The 16168-nt window shown below is 42.0% G+C and overlaps 1 protein-coding gene across 1 annotated transcript in view; it reads right to left on the bottom strand.

Moving 5' to 3' along the window:
• Positions 1-8457: 8457 nt before the first annotated feature.
• The window catches only part of LOC144114357 (transforming growth factor beta regulator 1), a 29032-nt gene continuing 21321 nt past the window's right edge, over positions 8458-16168 (bottom strand). The window contains exons 4-5 of the mRNA XM_077648027.1: positions 12130-12337; positions 8458-9101 (exon numbers count right to left, since the gene is read on the bottom strand). Of these exons, the coding sequence (XP_077504153.1) occupies positions 12148-12337 (190 nt within the window). The 3' untranslated portion in view covers positions 8458-9101; positions 12130-12147. The remainder of the gene's footprint in view (positions 9102-12129; positions 12338-16168) is intronic.

Here is a 16168-nt window from a genome sequence, read left to right as displayed (position 1 = left end):
ATAGACTACCCGTTCTTACATAAATTATCGCTCAAAGCATTTCGTCTCAGACAGACCGCCAAAGAACACTTTAGCAAGACTTTCGCCACAAAAGAAACGTCTTACAACTTGAGGCATGAAACAATTTCTAAAGCACTAATACGCACCAACTACGAAACACAGACTTTGCATTTTCAAATACCTACCATATTAAAAGAGCACCACAGTATCGTAGAGAAGCCTGAAACATGTCATTCTATTGCAAGTTTTAAATACGTGTGAAAAATTATTTTTTGCAAAACTTTTCTACATAACATCCTCATATGTGTCGTTTTATTTTTCTTAAAAGGGTTTGACAAAGGCTTTCGTTTTGTTTGTTTGGAAGTTCTTGTTAGGTCACAGTGTTCTCAGATGCTGTTTATTGTGTTTTTCTCTCGTTTTTGAAAGAAACTGCTACTTGCTGTGCTGTTGTTTTCTTTCCTTTTATTTACTTTTTTTCTGGAGAGAGTATAAATGCTTCGGGTGTTGTGGCCTTTGTCAGGCAAGAAATATTTCCTTTTGCCACAGCACCTGAGACTACTGTATGTCTCAAAGAACTAATAATAAATTCAAATTCAATGTGCTGGCTCTGCTTTTACAGTCACTGAATTACAATTAGCAACTATTTTTCAGTGTCGCCATGGTAAACAGGCCAGCAGGTGGCCTGGTTTAATTATGCACATTTGCTAAAAACTGAGCATGCAGCTACCAGCAGAGTGGGACTCGTTCATGCTTTCTCATGCAACTTATCAGTGCACAAGCAACACAACATATAGATAGTGCAATAGCGTTCTATAATTGGTTTTACATGAGATGTAGCAGAAATTAATGTGTGGTGTGCTTGATATTCTTTATACATGGTGCTCGATGAATGCAGTGGCATGCAACCTAGTGTAAATTCAAGGGCATAATGTGTGCTCAAGCTTGCAGTCATTGCACAAACTAATTTACATATATGTAAGTGCTACATGCCATAAGTTCTATCGATGTGCTTGATTGTATGCCATATTCTGTTTGGTTTTGGTTCCACCTGTGTAGCTGGTGTCGCTTGAACATACAAGGCATAGTCATAATCGTCTTGTTGAAGAGTATTTTGGCAGTAAAAAGTAAACATCAGCTGATATGGGAAGATGATTGACCAGCACCGTCTTTGTGTTAAGTTTGCCGGCAGCCAGCAAACAAGAACAGTTTTGTCAATTGTGGGGAAATGAAGCTACTGGGGCCAGCTAGGCCTTAAATGCCGTAGAAATGCCAACTGTGTGAATGACAGTGCAGGGAAGAGCAGACACAGAGGGCTTATGAACTGTCGGCTGAGTAAGCCCACACCCTCCATGCCTCCGATTGAAGATGAAGCTTGTGATGCAGCATGGTAATTTGATTCCAGCCATGGCAGCCAGATTTTGATGGAAGCACAATGCAAAAATATTCATATACCGAGATTTCAGTGCGTTAAAGACCCTCCTTTGGTTGGAATTAATCCATCCTTCCTCATTGCTCCCAGCTCATTGTCAGCATTTACACTGCTGTAAGTGCTTTCATTGATGCTATCATGGGGCAGCTGAAAGTGACTTTGCTCTATTTGGGAGCCCAGAATCATGTTGACAGTATCGAAGCTGCAGCAATATATTTGCTTCAGTTGGGGCTTTTATATGTACTTATTAATTTGTTTATTTATTGGTATGGAATGTGGGGTTTAGCATCCCAAGCTGCATGCTATGAGGAATGCTGTAATAATGAAGGGCTCTGGATCAGTTATGACTGCCTGGGTTCTTCCGTGGGCACTTTGCATTTCGCCTCCATCAAAATGTGGTTGCCACGGCAGAGATTCAATTCCACCACACTGGACTCAGCAGCGTAATGCCAAAGCTACCATGGCAAGTTGCATTTATTTATTTGTTCTACATTTGCCTGTAGGGGATATATTTAGGGGTGTGTCATACTAGAAAAAGATCATAGTATTCCTGAATGTCAAGTAGGAGTACTATATCAAATTCTTTGAATGATCCCCACATATTTGGCACTTGAGTGAAAATGGTAGGAGAAAATACAACTTCCATAGTTTTTCTATGGCAGTCTTAACTGTTCGATGCAGTCGATGGAAACACAAAGATTTTGTTACATATCAGAAAAATGGACCATTGCCTTCAATATTTCAATAGCAGTATCTTACAATTTTTCGGTTTTCAAAAATTTTCTTAGAGAATGTGGACATGTTCTTGAGCGAAAAACTGCGACGAAAAAAAAAAAAAAACCCTCAACTCTCTTTGTAAATAACGCATACTTTATAAAGCTGGAAGAAAATAACTCGGATGTGAAAGGCAGGTGCTGCAGACCACCAGCCAACAGTATCTCTCCAATAATACTAGTACTCTTGGTACAGAAGCCTTTGGTCTTTCAGAGTTCCATCTTTTTTTATGGATCATCCAATAATCCAATCCTTTGGCTGATCAGAAAGCACCACTGCACTATGCAACCTCTTGCATAACTACAGCCATCGAACTGGTAAAATATACTGAAGGCAGTGCAGTCAGGTGCAAACATGGAAGAAAAAGGCAATGGATGCTCTGTGTGGCCCATTGCTCCTGTATTTTTTTTTGCTTTCGCGTATAAACTTTTGCACGTTCTCATTCACATCCTCTACATTCTTGGTTGCATGTGGATGAAGCTTCTTCCACATCTCCCACTCAGTATCTTTGAAACTGATGCTGTTCCTGATGCCAGGGTTTTCAAAACATTTGTTCAAACCAACTTTCACTGTCTAGACTGTAAGGCAAATGCTGATGTGAACTGCTATAAAACTGCTGCAATTAGCAGTTCACATCAGCAAAATTAAATGCATGCTATGTCTGCATTACACGCAGTTAGCATTTTCCCAGAGTTACAATATCTGAATGTACATCGCTGCCTAGTGCCACTGTCTCTAGCAAAGAACACAGTAAGGAGGAAAACTATTGGAGATCTTGAACTGTAAATAGTTGGAATCGCAGTAGTTGTATCAGGTTTCCAGTTCCAGCCATGATTTTGAAATTTACAATTATCTTCTTTTACTGAGAAGTGGAACACTTGCTTTGTGGCACCAGAAAAAGTGCCAGAGAGAATTTGCCTGAAATAAGTGCCTGATGAGAGCTGCCCTTATCAGTCAATAGAGACATTACAGTTAAGATCAAGATTCCTCTCTTGCATGCAATGAATGCTAACGGAAAAATTTTGCCAGGTGCGACTCAATAACTGCTTATAAAAAATTCAGTGCATAAATCATGCTTGAAAATATACTTTGTTTACACCAATGTGTTGGAACCAAATGTTCGAACCAAAAACTTCACTTAAAAAAGTTCACTTAATAGCTGCATAGAACATTATCCTGGTATGCCTGAACCAAAACGAACATGCAGACCAAAGTTTTGGAGCTCTTAACAATGTGCCACCTGTGGTCATGTGATCCAAGCAGGCCTGGTTGTGGGTGCACGGGGGTAGGGAGGCAGGTGCGACACAGCTATTGCTGTCACTTCATAGCTTGAGAGGAGAGCGAAAAGCCCAGTAGCATTTTTTGTGAAAACCACACAACTCAGTTGCAGATATCAAAAATGTGAATAGCTTGACATGGTGCCATGGCAAGACACTTTGTATGTGGAAAACAAAACACAGATGAGGCAGCAAGTGGTACAAAAAAAACTCTGCACAGGACAAAGATATGTAGCCTGATGAGTGCACCTATTGGTAAGCAACTCGAGAAATAAAATCATTTCCATTCCAAGGTCACAGCCAAGCAATTTGCTGCTGAACAGTCCATTTTTGTGAAGGCAATAAAAATAGGAAGGAAGGAGTAAGTTTCAAGTCTACGTAGAATGCAGTGCATTGAGGGTATCATGTGGCTTGCACCTTTTCAAATCGGAAGTCTACACAGTTTTTTACTCTTACAACCTTGGTTTACTGCCATTCCATACTGAGAGCTACAAGGAAACTTGTCTGAGCCTAGTGACAACAAATACTAAGGAGACACTGAATTTTTGACTGCAAAAAGATATGCAGTTGATTCATCCATCAATGCACATTCGGCATTCAAGATAAGCAGCAAATATTAAGCCAGTAGAAGGTAATCCATATCCAAGTTGCACAGTTAGTCACCAGAATGTAAATGTGTCATAGAGTGAATCAATAAGCAAGTACATGACAATGCTTTGATCCACTTGTTTGAGAAGTAGCAATTCGTACAAGGCCCATGGACACTGTCTAGCAAGAACGTTTGGGCTCATCTGCAATCTGTGTGCATTGAGGATACCAAAGTGCTCAGATGTAAAATGAATTTTATGAACTTTTGCCATTGAATTTAGCCAGAACGCACCTCCCCTAACAGGTAAACAGAACAGCAGTTCATTCCCACTCGTGTGCAGTTTTAATGGGGCTTGCAGGCACAGTTCTCTCCAAAATTGCTGTGCATGGCACATTAGGAGACAAATGAACAGGGCACATAGGCAAAATAAACACTCAAGTGGCATGTGTTAGTCGTTCTCTTGGTGTGTCCGAGTTCTAGCTCTCAATGGGAAGGTTCCCAGGAAAGGCATAGCATTTCTTGTAGTCTGGAAGTGTCTGCAGCGAGCATGCTCATGCATTTCCTTTGCAGTTACTCTTACGTTGTAAAGAAAACAGATTTAAAGGAACTGCACGTAAACACCACAACTAGACTTTGAATGGAAACGAGTAATGCAAGCAGCAGGAAACAGCCATAGCACTCTTGGCAAAAGAACGCCACGTTCGTCACCAAGCACCCTGCTCTTCAAAGCAGCTGCCGCCGTTCAGATGCAGGCAGAAGCGCAGACTCTATGGCAATGTCTGAAAGTGCAAGTACACGTGGCCAGCGCCTTTTACGTGGGCTTTTCAGGGGGGAAGGGAGTCTAAAGAAGAAATTTGAAACCTTGTCTCCAGGACATAGCTGTCGCCCTGCTATCTTCCTTCTGATCTTACCCACCTGCTATCATGCAACTTGAATGTGTTTAGATTTAGGTTTGTGGGGGTTTAACGTCCCAAAGCGACTCAGGCTATGAGGGACACCATAGTGAAAGGCTCTGGAAATTTCTACCACCTGGGGTTCTTTCATGTGCACTGACATTGCACAGTACACAGGCCTCTAAAATTTCGCCTCAATCGAAATTCAACAGCAGTGGCCGGCCGAGATCGAACCCGCATCGTTTGGGTCAGCAGCTGAGTACCATAACCACTGGGCCACTGCGGTGGCGTCAATTTGAATGGACCGAAGACAAAAACTTAGAGGAAGGCAGGAGCAGACGTGAACTTTATAACAAGTGATATCAATGATGAATAAATGGGACTGAAACACAATTGTGCCACCATAGCTAGAGCTCATCATCCGCATTGCAACAATCGCTATTAATTTTTTTTTTTAATGTGCTACACAAAATGCACTCGACAGTGCCACACTAGCAAGCCCAACCAGGATCCTCGTCATTCTGAAAGCTTGTATAGAAACCTCAATGGCAAAAAACCAGCTGTATAGAGATGTTTGCTCACTATCCTTTCTTGGCAATACCCACATCCCAATGCATCCTTTGGCAACTTAAAAGAATGAAAAAGATCTCCCCTTAAAAAAAAAAAAAACGTGACTAGGTTAGCCAGTTGGAATACTCATACAAGCACAGCATTAGGCGAAGTGCTAGGTGAACTGACTGGGGGGTACCCAAGGCTAATTGAAGAATACGCATACAACTATATTAGCAGCTTGGTGCTGCTCCAACATCCAACTTCAGCTGGAACATAACTTATTCAGAGTGTCCATCAAATATCAACACTTATGTAACTAGACTGCTTTGCTGATGTCATTTGAACACAGCATAACGACCAAAAAAATTTTTGGAAAACTGTCAATCCTTGCGTTTCAACCAATATTTTTTTGTCTTGTACCGATGGCTGCAATGTACCTGAACACGATTTTGTGCTGTCTTCAATAATGAGACCCTTATAAACCTGCCACTGCAACCGGAATATGCTCATCCTCAAATGTATCCTATAACCTTCGACCTGAACGGTATCTCTAATGTCACTGAGAAACTAAAGAATTCGTCCTTGGTGGGAACAGATGGCATTAATGCTAAAGTTCTTAAAAAGACTAAACATGTCAATAGCTTTGTTTTGTCACTCGTATTTCAGCAGTCGCTAACTTCTGGTACCATTCGCGCTGACTGGAGGATTGGGAAGGTCATTCCAGTCTTCAAACAATGTATGCCCCAGTAACTACCGACTGACATCTATCACGAGCGTTTGTTCAAAAATTATGAAGCATATTATTCATTCTCAGGTTGCAACTTTCCTATCATCCATCAGCTTTTTTCAACCCAACCAGCATGGCTTCCGTCAAGGCCATTCTTTTGAATGCCAGCTTGCACTTTTCCTTCATGATATTCACACCAACTTTGACCTTAGCATACCCATTGACTCTTTTTTTTATAGATTTTGAGAAAACCTTCAACAAGTCCCGCCATCGTTTCCTGCTACTCAGACCTTTGTGTGCTCACCTGGATCAGCAATTTCTTAACCAATCGTCTCCAGTTTGTGGTCGCCAACTCCCATTCATCCACTCTCTCCCATGTCCAGTCAGGTGTTCCCCAAGGTACTGTAATAGGCCCCCTACTTTTCCTGATTTATATTAACAACCTACCAAACAACATAACATCTAACATACACCTGTATGCCAATGATTTGTGTGATCTATCATTCCATAAATAACCTACCTGATGTTACTGTCCTACAGAACGATCTCATCAAAGTGCAAGAGAGGTGCGACAACTGGCTCGTAATAAAACTAAATGTCAATAAAACCATTTTAATCTCTTTCCACTGCCGATTTTTAATTTTTTTTATTCTGCACTCATTCACAATAACACGTCTGCTTTGACACACTTGTTCTGTCCGGATGAAAAAAAAGGAAGGGACGTGTTCATCATCTCTTGGCCGTGGTCGTCTCGTGATCATCAAAGTGATCTTGATTACCACAAGGTGATCATCACATGGCCATGGTCTTTATGCAATCCCAAACTAAGGGTAATAACTCCCGTACTGTGGTGCCCAATGAGGATGTGACACACTTGCGCTTGGATAATGTGTGCATGCAAGGGGGAATCTAACGCGGCGAATGAGTCACTATTCTACAGGTTGTCGAAAGAGGCTAGAAAGTGTGGCCACTTTCCAAAGTGGTTAGGGAGTGGTTGTATCGGCTAGACAGGGAGGGTGAACATCCTCCAATTCCCAAACATTTTCACAATTTTTCTGTGGATTTATTAAAAAAATCACAAAGCTGTGCACAAATACAGTCATTTCTTAGTAGAGAAGTGTGGTCTACGATGTATTTATAATGTTCTGTATTAGAACGGTGGTTACGTGCCCTTTTCAAAGGGAGCCTTTCTGGTCAATATGTGGCTTCTGGTCGCGTTTTCAAAGAACGGTGAGCAAATGGCCCACATATCACAAGACAGCTTAGTACCACACTTGGGTGCAGTGAGACAAGTCAAGGTTACATTTAATCCTGTGTCTCCATTACAAACAGCAACAAACTGAAAATATGAAACATTATTGGTCAACCCAACACAATACACAAAATATCTATCACGATAATGCAAAGGCTTGGGGCCTCTGAAAGTGTAGGATAAAAATACAATGAAGAATCTTGGCGATTAGGCAATTTCCTATGCCACAGCGCGTTGCAAAGACACCGGGCAGCTTCGCCCTGGCCACCGCAATTACTCGCATGAAGCGCTGTACCGCGATGGCGGCAAGACAGACATGCAGCAGGCAGAACGAACGCCGCATTAGGTTTTCACGGGTGCTGTTATTAAGTGGCGCCCGAGAGTGAAGGGCATGATTCCCTTGCTCTCTTTATCCTCAGTGCAACCAAGCGGCAGCGCGTGCCAGCAGTGCAGCGCCGCGGTACCAGAGTGCAGCCGCTCCTGGCCCATTCACAGCGGGACGACAACATCAGCTGTGGCATCACAAGAGATGGTCTTGCAAAAACGCGCCAGGAAATACACTGCAGACAGAAAAGAGGACACGGGACAGACACGTAGGTGCACTAACAACAGATGGTTTATTTCTTGTTGCACGGAATAAATACATGCGGGCAATTACATGCGGGCAAGTGATAAGCACCCAGAAACTGACTCACCACAGCACGATGTCATGCTGCGCATGCAGAGTCAGTGTCTGGGTGCTTATCACTTGCCCGCATGTATTTATTCCAGGCGACAAGAATAAACCATCTGTTTTTAGTGCACCTACGCGTGTGTCCCATGTCTTCTCTGTCTGCCGTGTATTTTCTGGCGCCTTTTTGCAAGTATGTCGAACCAACTTGCCCACCAGTACGTGCTTAACAAGAGATGGGTCTACTTGTTTGAAGGAACTGTACACAGGCTTAAAATGAAGACATTAAAGACAAAACGAGTGACACTTTTGCCAGGTGTGGTTTATTCAACACGAACTTTTCCAATGCGCTCAACATTATCCATTGCACTCAATGATTGGTGGTCTTGACCCACACAGCAATAACATTTAGGAGAGGCAAAACTTACTTCTTCAGCAATAAGAAAGTGCTGTGTACACTCAGAGCCAGTAGCATGCTGGCGCAGCATCTGGCAGCTGTACTGGAAGCTGTGCTGCTGTTTTGGCTGTTGAAGCAACTCTGGGCAAATGCTTTTGTCATTGCCACAAAATCAAATTCTTGCACTCTGTTGGCGGCTCAAATGTACAGGAGTGAATGCCAGGCTTCAACCTCACCTGCTAAAAAGTGCCAACAAAGTGGATTACTGCTTTAAGAAGAACAGTTTCCCTTTCCCTCAGTGCTTAGCACCTGTATTATGCATCACAAGGTGCCACCACAGTATAAACTTCCATTGATGCCCACATTTTTGTGACGTCATTTGACTGCCTGCACCAGTGGGTGTTTCCCCTCCTAACTGTTCTTGCTCTGTGCCTTGACCAGATGCAGCTCTTGCAGTTGACTCCAGCTGCTGAGCATGTGTTGATGATCATGTCCATGGACAGGGTTAAAAAAACCTTTCCAGCCCATGAAGACAGAATTCCTGCAAATCCAGTCATAAGAAAATATCATCAAGGACCTAGACAAGATTAACTTTTGTATTATTTTTTTTGCAAGAAAGCATCCTTTGACAATGCTGGTTTGGTTTATGGGGGTTTAACGTCCCAAAGCGACTCAGGCTATGAGAGGCGCCGTAGTGAAGGGCTCCGGAAATTTCGGCCACCTGGAGTTCTTTAACGTGCACTGACATCGCACAGCACACGGGCCTCTAGAATTTCGCCTCCATCGAAATTCGACCGTCGCGGCCGGGATCGAACCCGCGTCTTTCGGGCCAGCAGCCGAGCGCCATAACCACTCAGCCACCGCGGCGGCTTAGAAAGGCTAGCGCCAAGTCAAGAAATCGCATAACGTTGTTTTCAAGGAGTTCATGCTGAATGCTCCAGAGAAGTAACATGTGAACAGAGAACTACAGTACAGCTCAGGATTTTCTTGAGATTTGTGTATGCTACAAGCTTACCGAGTATAAATCCTACTACTGTTTTAGAAACTGCATTCAAATAACAGTAAATAAAAAGATAGATAACAAGTTTTACTACAATGCAAGACTCCTTCACAGCATTCCTTTTTGTAAAAGCTATAGTGAAATGTTTGATGAAAGCATTGCATACAAGTATAATATGTAGAGAAAAAGTAGCCACCACAGGTTCTTTACCATCTGCTCTCTAATAAAAAATCTAAAAAGCTAAAAAAAGACAAATCTTTCAATATGATTCGATGTATAACGTCCATTACTTAATCCAAAAACTTTTCAGTCACTCAAGTTATTCAACGACATGGTTATTTAGCAGAGTACCAAGAATTAACAAAGTTTAAAAATTGCAATGTAAAAGTGAGGGACAAGATAAGAAGGCACATAATAGTTCAATGAAGATAGTTTAAGTATGAGTTCCAGTGTTGAAGTAATATGGGAGATCTGATCCACCACAAAGATCTCCATTATGAAAAACCATTATGTGATATGAATCAGGCTCAACTGTTCAAAACACATAACCAACACAGAATTACTCTTAGTTCACAAACGAACACCGTAGTGAAAACCACACTTATCATCCTTTCTTAGAATGGAGAGAACTCTCAAATACAAATGGTATCACCATTACTGACAACAGGCCAAGTCACACACAGCAAGATGTGATGAATCAATACGCTACACCAAAGACCATAGCAAGAAAGCTGGTAGCAATTTCATCACCATCATCATCATCAGCCTGACTACACCCACTGCAGGGCAAAGGCCTCTCCCATGTCTCTCCAATTAACTCTGTCCTTTGTCAACTGCAGCCACCCTACGCCTGCAAACTTCCTAATCTCATCCGCCCACCTAACCTTCTGCCGACCCTTGCTACGCTTCCCTTTTCTTGGAATCTACTCCGTTACCCTTAAGGACCAGCGGTTATCTTGCCTTCGCAGTACATGCTCTGCCCAAGCCAATTTCTTCCTCTTGATTTCGACTAGGATGTCACTAACACACGTTTGTTCCCTCACCCACTCTCACCCTTAACTTAAGCTGAACCCTTTTCGTTAGCCTCCACGTTTCTGCCCCCGTAGGTAGCAATTTACAGCCATCAAATCCGCGAGCAATTCAGGTGTTTCTGCAGCCCACTGAGGATTTTCAAAACAATTAGCTGGCTGTCTCAACATAAAGATCATCACTTTCAGAAAACAACCCAATTTTCTGAGTACCTCTAGGCAGAAATGTTAGTCTACTTTTCCCGACATCACACAGCTCCATTATTTACAACACTTGTACACTGAACAAAGTCCATCTTGGAAAAAGACTTCTGTCGAGAAAAGGCAGTTAATTTAATCTACTCGAAAATGACAAAATGTTCAAAAAATTGAAACCTAGCAAGAATAAAACGCACAGCATATAGCGTGCAACCATTACTTTATGCTATGCAAAAACATTCTCATGGACAAAATAAGATGCCTCCATATCCCTGCAAAGGCATTACGTTAAAAAAATTAATAAAAAAGCCAAACCCACCACAAACTACAGGGTCCTTAAAAGATGTGGTAGGGAGGTGAGCGGCTGGTTTGGATATCCACATGAAAAAAGCCAAAGAAGGTACATGGTAAATTCTTTTTCGTGGAAGCACTGATTCCACAAAAAAAATATCAACACTTCCATGAAAAAAAGAAATTTCCATATGCTTTCTTTGGTTTCAATAACTACAGGCTTTTTTTGTACAGGTCTTTAGAAGGTTACTTTTCGGCTATACTACAGCTGTAGGAGCCTGTATTCACTACAGGTCAGGGCCTTTACAAATTGTGGTTAAACCTAGACTTCTTCACCAAACCATCTTAGTAATATCAACAAAAGCAATGAGCGCTGACTAGTAGCTAAATATCCACCTGAACTAACTAAAAAATGTCACTTTCTATCCTGAAAGTAGCTTCCTGAAGAAAGTACAAGCATTCGAAGTGTTCTAAGCCCACACTTTTAAAGCTTTTCATATACATAGCCACTAACAACAGCCCCCCCCCCCCCCCCCCCTAAAATTTTACAAATTAGAGTTTGACAAAAAAAAAAAAAAGATAAGCCATGCACTCATGGTTGCCTTCTCAACAAAATACACACAGCAAACTGGTGGTACAAACTTTCTGGAACCCCAAAATAAATTTGAATGATCCAAAATACAACCAAATCTCATTTAATGGACCTATAAATCCCAAATTTCGTTCAGTAGGTGATTTTAGAATAGACAATAATACATGCTGATGTCGCCACTAAGGTTGCCAGAGCTTGCAGTACACTGCAGGAAATTGACGGTATACAGTGTTCCTACCACTGCACTGATCATTTTAATTGTTACTGTCAGATTTCTCCGATACTTTCACTTCATCAATAACATTATTGACCATTCCGATTTTGCAGATTAAAACGTTCTTGCCTAGGACAATGAACTTGCATAAAAGCAAAAGTGTAAGCAAACCAGATACGTTGGCTTGTTTCATTGCAATTACTGCACAACTCATCATTTTATCTTTTAACGAGAAGTTCACCTCACCATCTGCTCTCGATGTGTCTATACAGTGTCCAGTGGCTCCTGCTTGATGTGCACACCTGGAGGCAGGCTGGGCTCTGATGAAGCAACTGTGGCAGCTAGTCGAGGTTGAAGGCACAACTGCCGAAATGCAGCGTAGCTCAGATAGGGGTCACTGTCAAGCCGCTCAGTTTCATCAGTTGCACTTCGCGATACCTCAAAACGCACCCATCTGGCAAGAGAAAGCACATACACAACAGACTAAGTAGCAGCACAGTAATGACACATTTTTCAAACCATTAGCCAGACATCAATCTCGGGGGCTCACAAGTGTTGTGCAGGCTTTAAACCATCAAATGAAATCCCATTTGATCAGAGGACACTAGCAAGTTCAAGGTGTCTCCAGCTGCAATAGCACTCCTTGCAATGCAGCAAACATTGACTAAAATAATGTAGAGAAAAAGTTTAGGTTTGGTTTATAGGGGTTTAATGCTCCAACGCGACTCAGGTTATAAGCGACGCATAGCGAAGGGGTCCGGAAATTTTGACCACCTGGGGTTCTTTGACCTGCATTGACATTGCACAGTACATGGGCCTCTGGAATTTCGCCTCCAGTGAAATTCGACCACCACGGCCGGGATCGAACCCGCATCTTTCGGATCAGCAGCCGAGCACCATAACCACTTAGCCACCGCGATGGTTGTAGTAGAGAAAAGGGCAGATTTTGATTTTTCTGAGATTTCTTACAAACCTGTTAGGTGCCTTGAAGAGTTATTTCATTGAACATACTAAGATTTTTTTATCCCCAAGCTTTATTTATTTATTTTATTTATTCAATACTGCCAGCCTCCATTTGGTGGCCAAGGCAGGAGCGGTACAAGGATACATCGTACATCGCGACAAAACAAAGCAAGTAAAAATGCGGATAAAGAAGCAAAAGCTAACACACAGGGTTTTATAGAAAGACAAAGAGCAAAGTTAAATGCACTCGGTTACCTAAAATACAAAAGAAAGCAAACAAAAGAGCATGAACGAATACACTGCGCTTAAAATGACGATATGACAGCAGATAAAAAAGACTTCTGGTCTGTCAAACGGACCACGTCACACGGAAGCCCGTTCCATTCCAATATCGTTCTTGGAAAAAAAGAAAACTGATACGCTTTCGTTCGGCCCCGTGGCACCATGATTGTCAAATTGTGTTTATTGCGCGTTGGTCGTGAAGTGTTGTATGCCATGTAGGTCTCAAAATGAATGTTTGTTAAGTTATTAACAATCCCATGCAACATTTTTAGTCGGTGCAACTTGCGACGAGATTGAAGTGTCTGCAGTTCAGATTCCCTCAATAGATTAGTAACCGAAACGTGCCTTCCATATGCGTTGTAGATAAATCTAAGCGCCTTCCTTTGAACGCCTTCAATGCGCTGTACATCTACTTGGGTGTGCGGATCCCAAACCACATCTGCGTATTCCAGTAATGGCCGTACGAGTGCAGTGTAAGCTGCTAATTTAGTTTTAGATGTGCAGTGCTTTAGACGATTTCTTAACAGCCAAAGCCTGTTGGACGCCTTTGAGACTATATGCCCGATGTGCGAACTCCAACTCAAGTTGCTATTGAATACAACCCCCAAGTATTTGTATTCGTTTACGGGGGAGACAGCTGCACCGTTTATTGTGTATGTGTAATTAAGAGCGCACTTTTTACGCGTAAATGTCATTTTTGAGCACTTAGACGTGTTTAGTGACATTTGCCAGACTAGGCACCACCTTGAGACCTCTGAAAGGTAGTCATTCAGCACATATTGATCCTCCGCATTTTGAATAGGCAGATATACAACGCAGTCGTCAGCGAAAAAACGGCACCGTACAGGGGAGTCGAAGTTTAAGTCGTTTAAGTAAATAAGGAACAATAGTGGACCGAGAACAGAGCCCTGGGGTACTCCTGAGAGAACTGGAGCTGGCACAGAATTGGAACCTGAGATCTGGACGTACTGGTGCCGTTCAGAGAGGTAGGAATCTAGCCATTGAACAAGACGCTGATTTTGTAATAGATGTTTGAGCTTTATTATTAGATTACGGTGCGAAACGCGATCAAAGGCCTTCGCGAAGTCGAGAAATATTGCATCTACTTGCCCACCCTTATCAATGCATGCCAAAAGTTCATTGGTTGTGTGAATTAGTTGTGTTACGGTGGACAGGCCACGCCGAAACCCATGCTGGTTACTAGAAAAGAAGTTACTACTTTCTAGAAAAGAAATCAAGTGCTTGAAAATGAAATGCTCCATAACCTTACCCGAGGTACAAAGGAGTGAAACTGGCCTGTAGTTGTTTAGACAAAGTTTGTCACCCGATTTGTGGATAGGGACGACCTTTGCAGTCTTCCAGTCAGCCGGAACTTCTGAATTTAGAAGACTTTCATTGTAAATGAAGACAAGATATTTCGTGCACCATTCTGCGTAGCGGGAGAGAAACGCATTTGGAATGCCATCGGGCCCAGGAGACTTCTTTTTGTCTAAACTGAGTAGAGCTGAAAAAACTCCTTCGACAGATATTTGCAGGTCTGGTAAGATAAGGCACGTGGATTGAAATTCAGGCTCCTGCCTACTTCAGTAGAAAGCACTGAAGAAAAGTAATTATTGAAAGCTGATGCAATGTCGTAAGGATCCTTACTTTCTCTGTTATTCAAACGAATTTTACTAACTGTATCCTTCTTCGTTGTTAAGTGTATCCAAAATTTGTGTGGGTCTGTGGTGAGAAAGTTATGCATTTTAACGTTAAAAAAAAGTGTACTTAGACTGTTTAATTTTCATGCGCAACTCTGTGCGTAGTGACTGTAGGGAAATGTGCCCTGTTTTAAATCGCTTGGATCCTAGACGCTTGATACGTCGCTTGAGCTGGAGCAGTTCGCGAGTAATCCAGGGACTACTGCGATTCATTTTTCTAAGTTAAGTTGGCACGTATCTTGTGATACATTTGTGTACAATAAACTTGAAGTGCACCCATAGGTCATTAACTTTCATGAGACCAGCCGCGTGTTTCTCAACGAATGCATCGTAGTCTTGTTCCAATAAATCTAAGATACTTTCGTCTAGGGCATTGTTGAAGTCAAGAAATGGTTTTCTTAACTCAGGGACAGGCGGTCACATCATGTTACTTTTGAAGAGTACAGCTTTGTGATCAGAAATGCCTGGTATGATTTCAACGGAGAAGCCAAGTTTTTCAATAGTATCGGTAACAAACACAAGGTCTAGAAGGGAGCTTGAACCTGATGCAGTACGTGTCGGCCCCTGCACGACCTGCTTTAAATTAATTGCAAAGGCGATATCAAGCAAAAGATCAGAATGTTGACATGAAGCTACAGTACGCAGAAGTTCCCAGTTGATTTTTGGTAAATTAAAGTCACCACACATCATTACATAAGCATATTTTTTACCATGTTCTAACAAAAATTCGTGCAGTCGTTCTAGAACCGAGACGTCTGCATCCGGGGGTCTATACACAGAACCAATAAAAATGTTCAAATTGTTAAACCGAAGCAATATCCAAACCATTTCGATGCCTGTATTATGAGGAATAACTGTGTAATCTAGTCCCTTTTTTATAGCTATGGCTACGCCCCCTCCCCGTCTGCTACGGTCGTGCCGTACTATCTCATGAGTGTTGGGTATTACTTCTGAATCAGGAATAGCTTCGTTCAACCAAGTCTCGGTTATGATTGTGATGTCAGCGTCGTGTGTGATAAGAAGACCTTCTAAGTCATCGCATTTATTCCATATGCTTCTGGCATTAATGTACCTGGCTCAGTGCGCACTGGTTGCTAAATGGTATGGCTTAGAGTTTACCAATAAGCAAAGCAATTCTTATCTTTTTAAGAATAGAGATTTGTGTCACAGCTACACAGCCAGGAGCTGATCACCTGATAGTAAACTGAATACATCCAATCAAATACCAAAGCACAACTGTACTGTGTATCGAAAACTTCAGCCTTTAGTAGCCACATAGGGAACAGTACTAGATAAAGATAAAGGTGAAATATAAGCCCAGCTGAAAAGCACAAATACAA

This window comes from Amblyomma americanum, chromosome 1 (genome assembly GCF_052857255.1).
Source record: "Amblyomma americanum isolate KBUSLIRL-KWMA chromosome 1, ASM5285725v1, whole genome shotgun sequence".
Classification (NCBI taxonomy): Eukaryota; Metazoa; Arthropoda; class Arachnida; order Ixodida; family Ixodidae; genus Amblyomma; species Amblyomma americanum.
The sequence above is the reverse complement of the archived record's forward strand: the minus strand, read 5'-3'. Positions and strand labels throughout refer to the sequence as shown.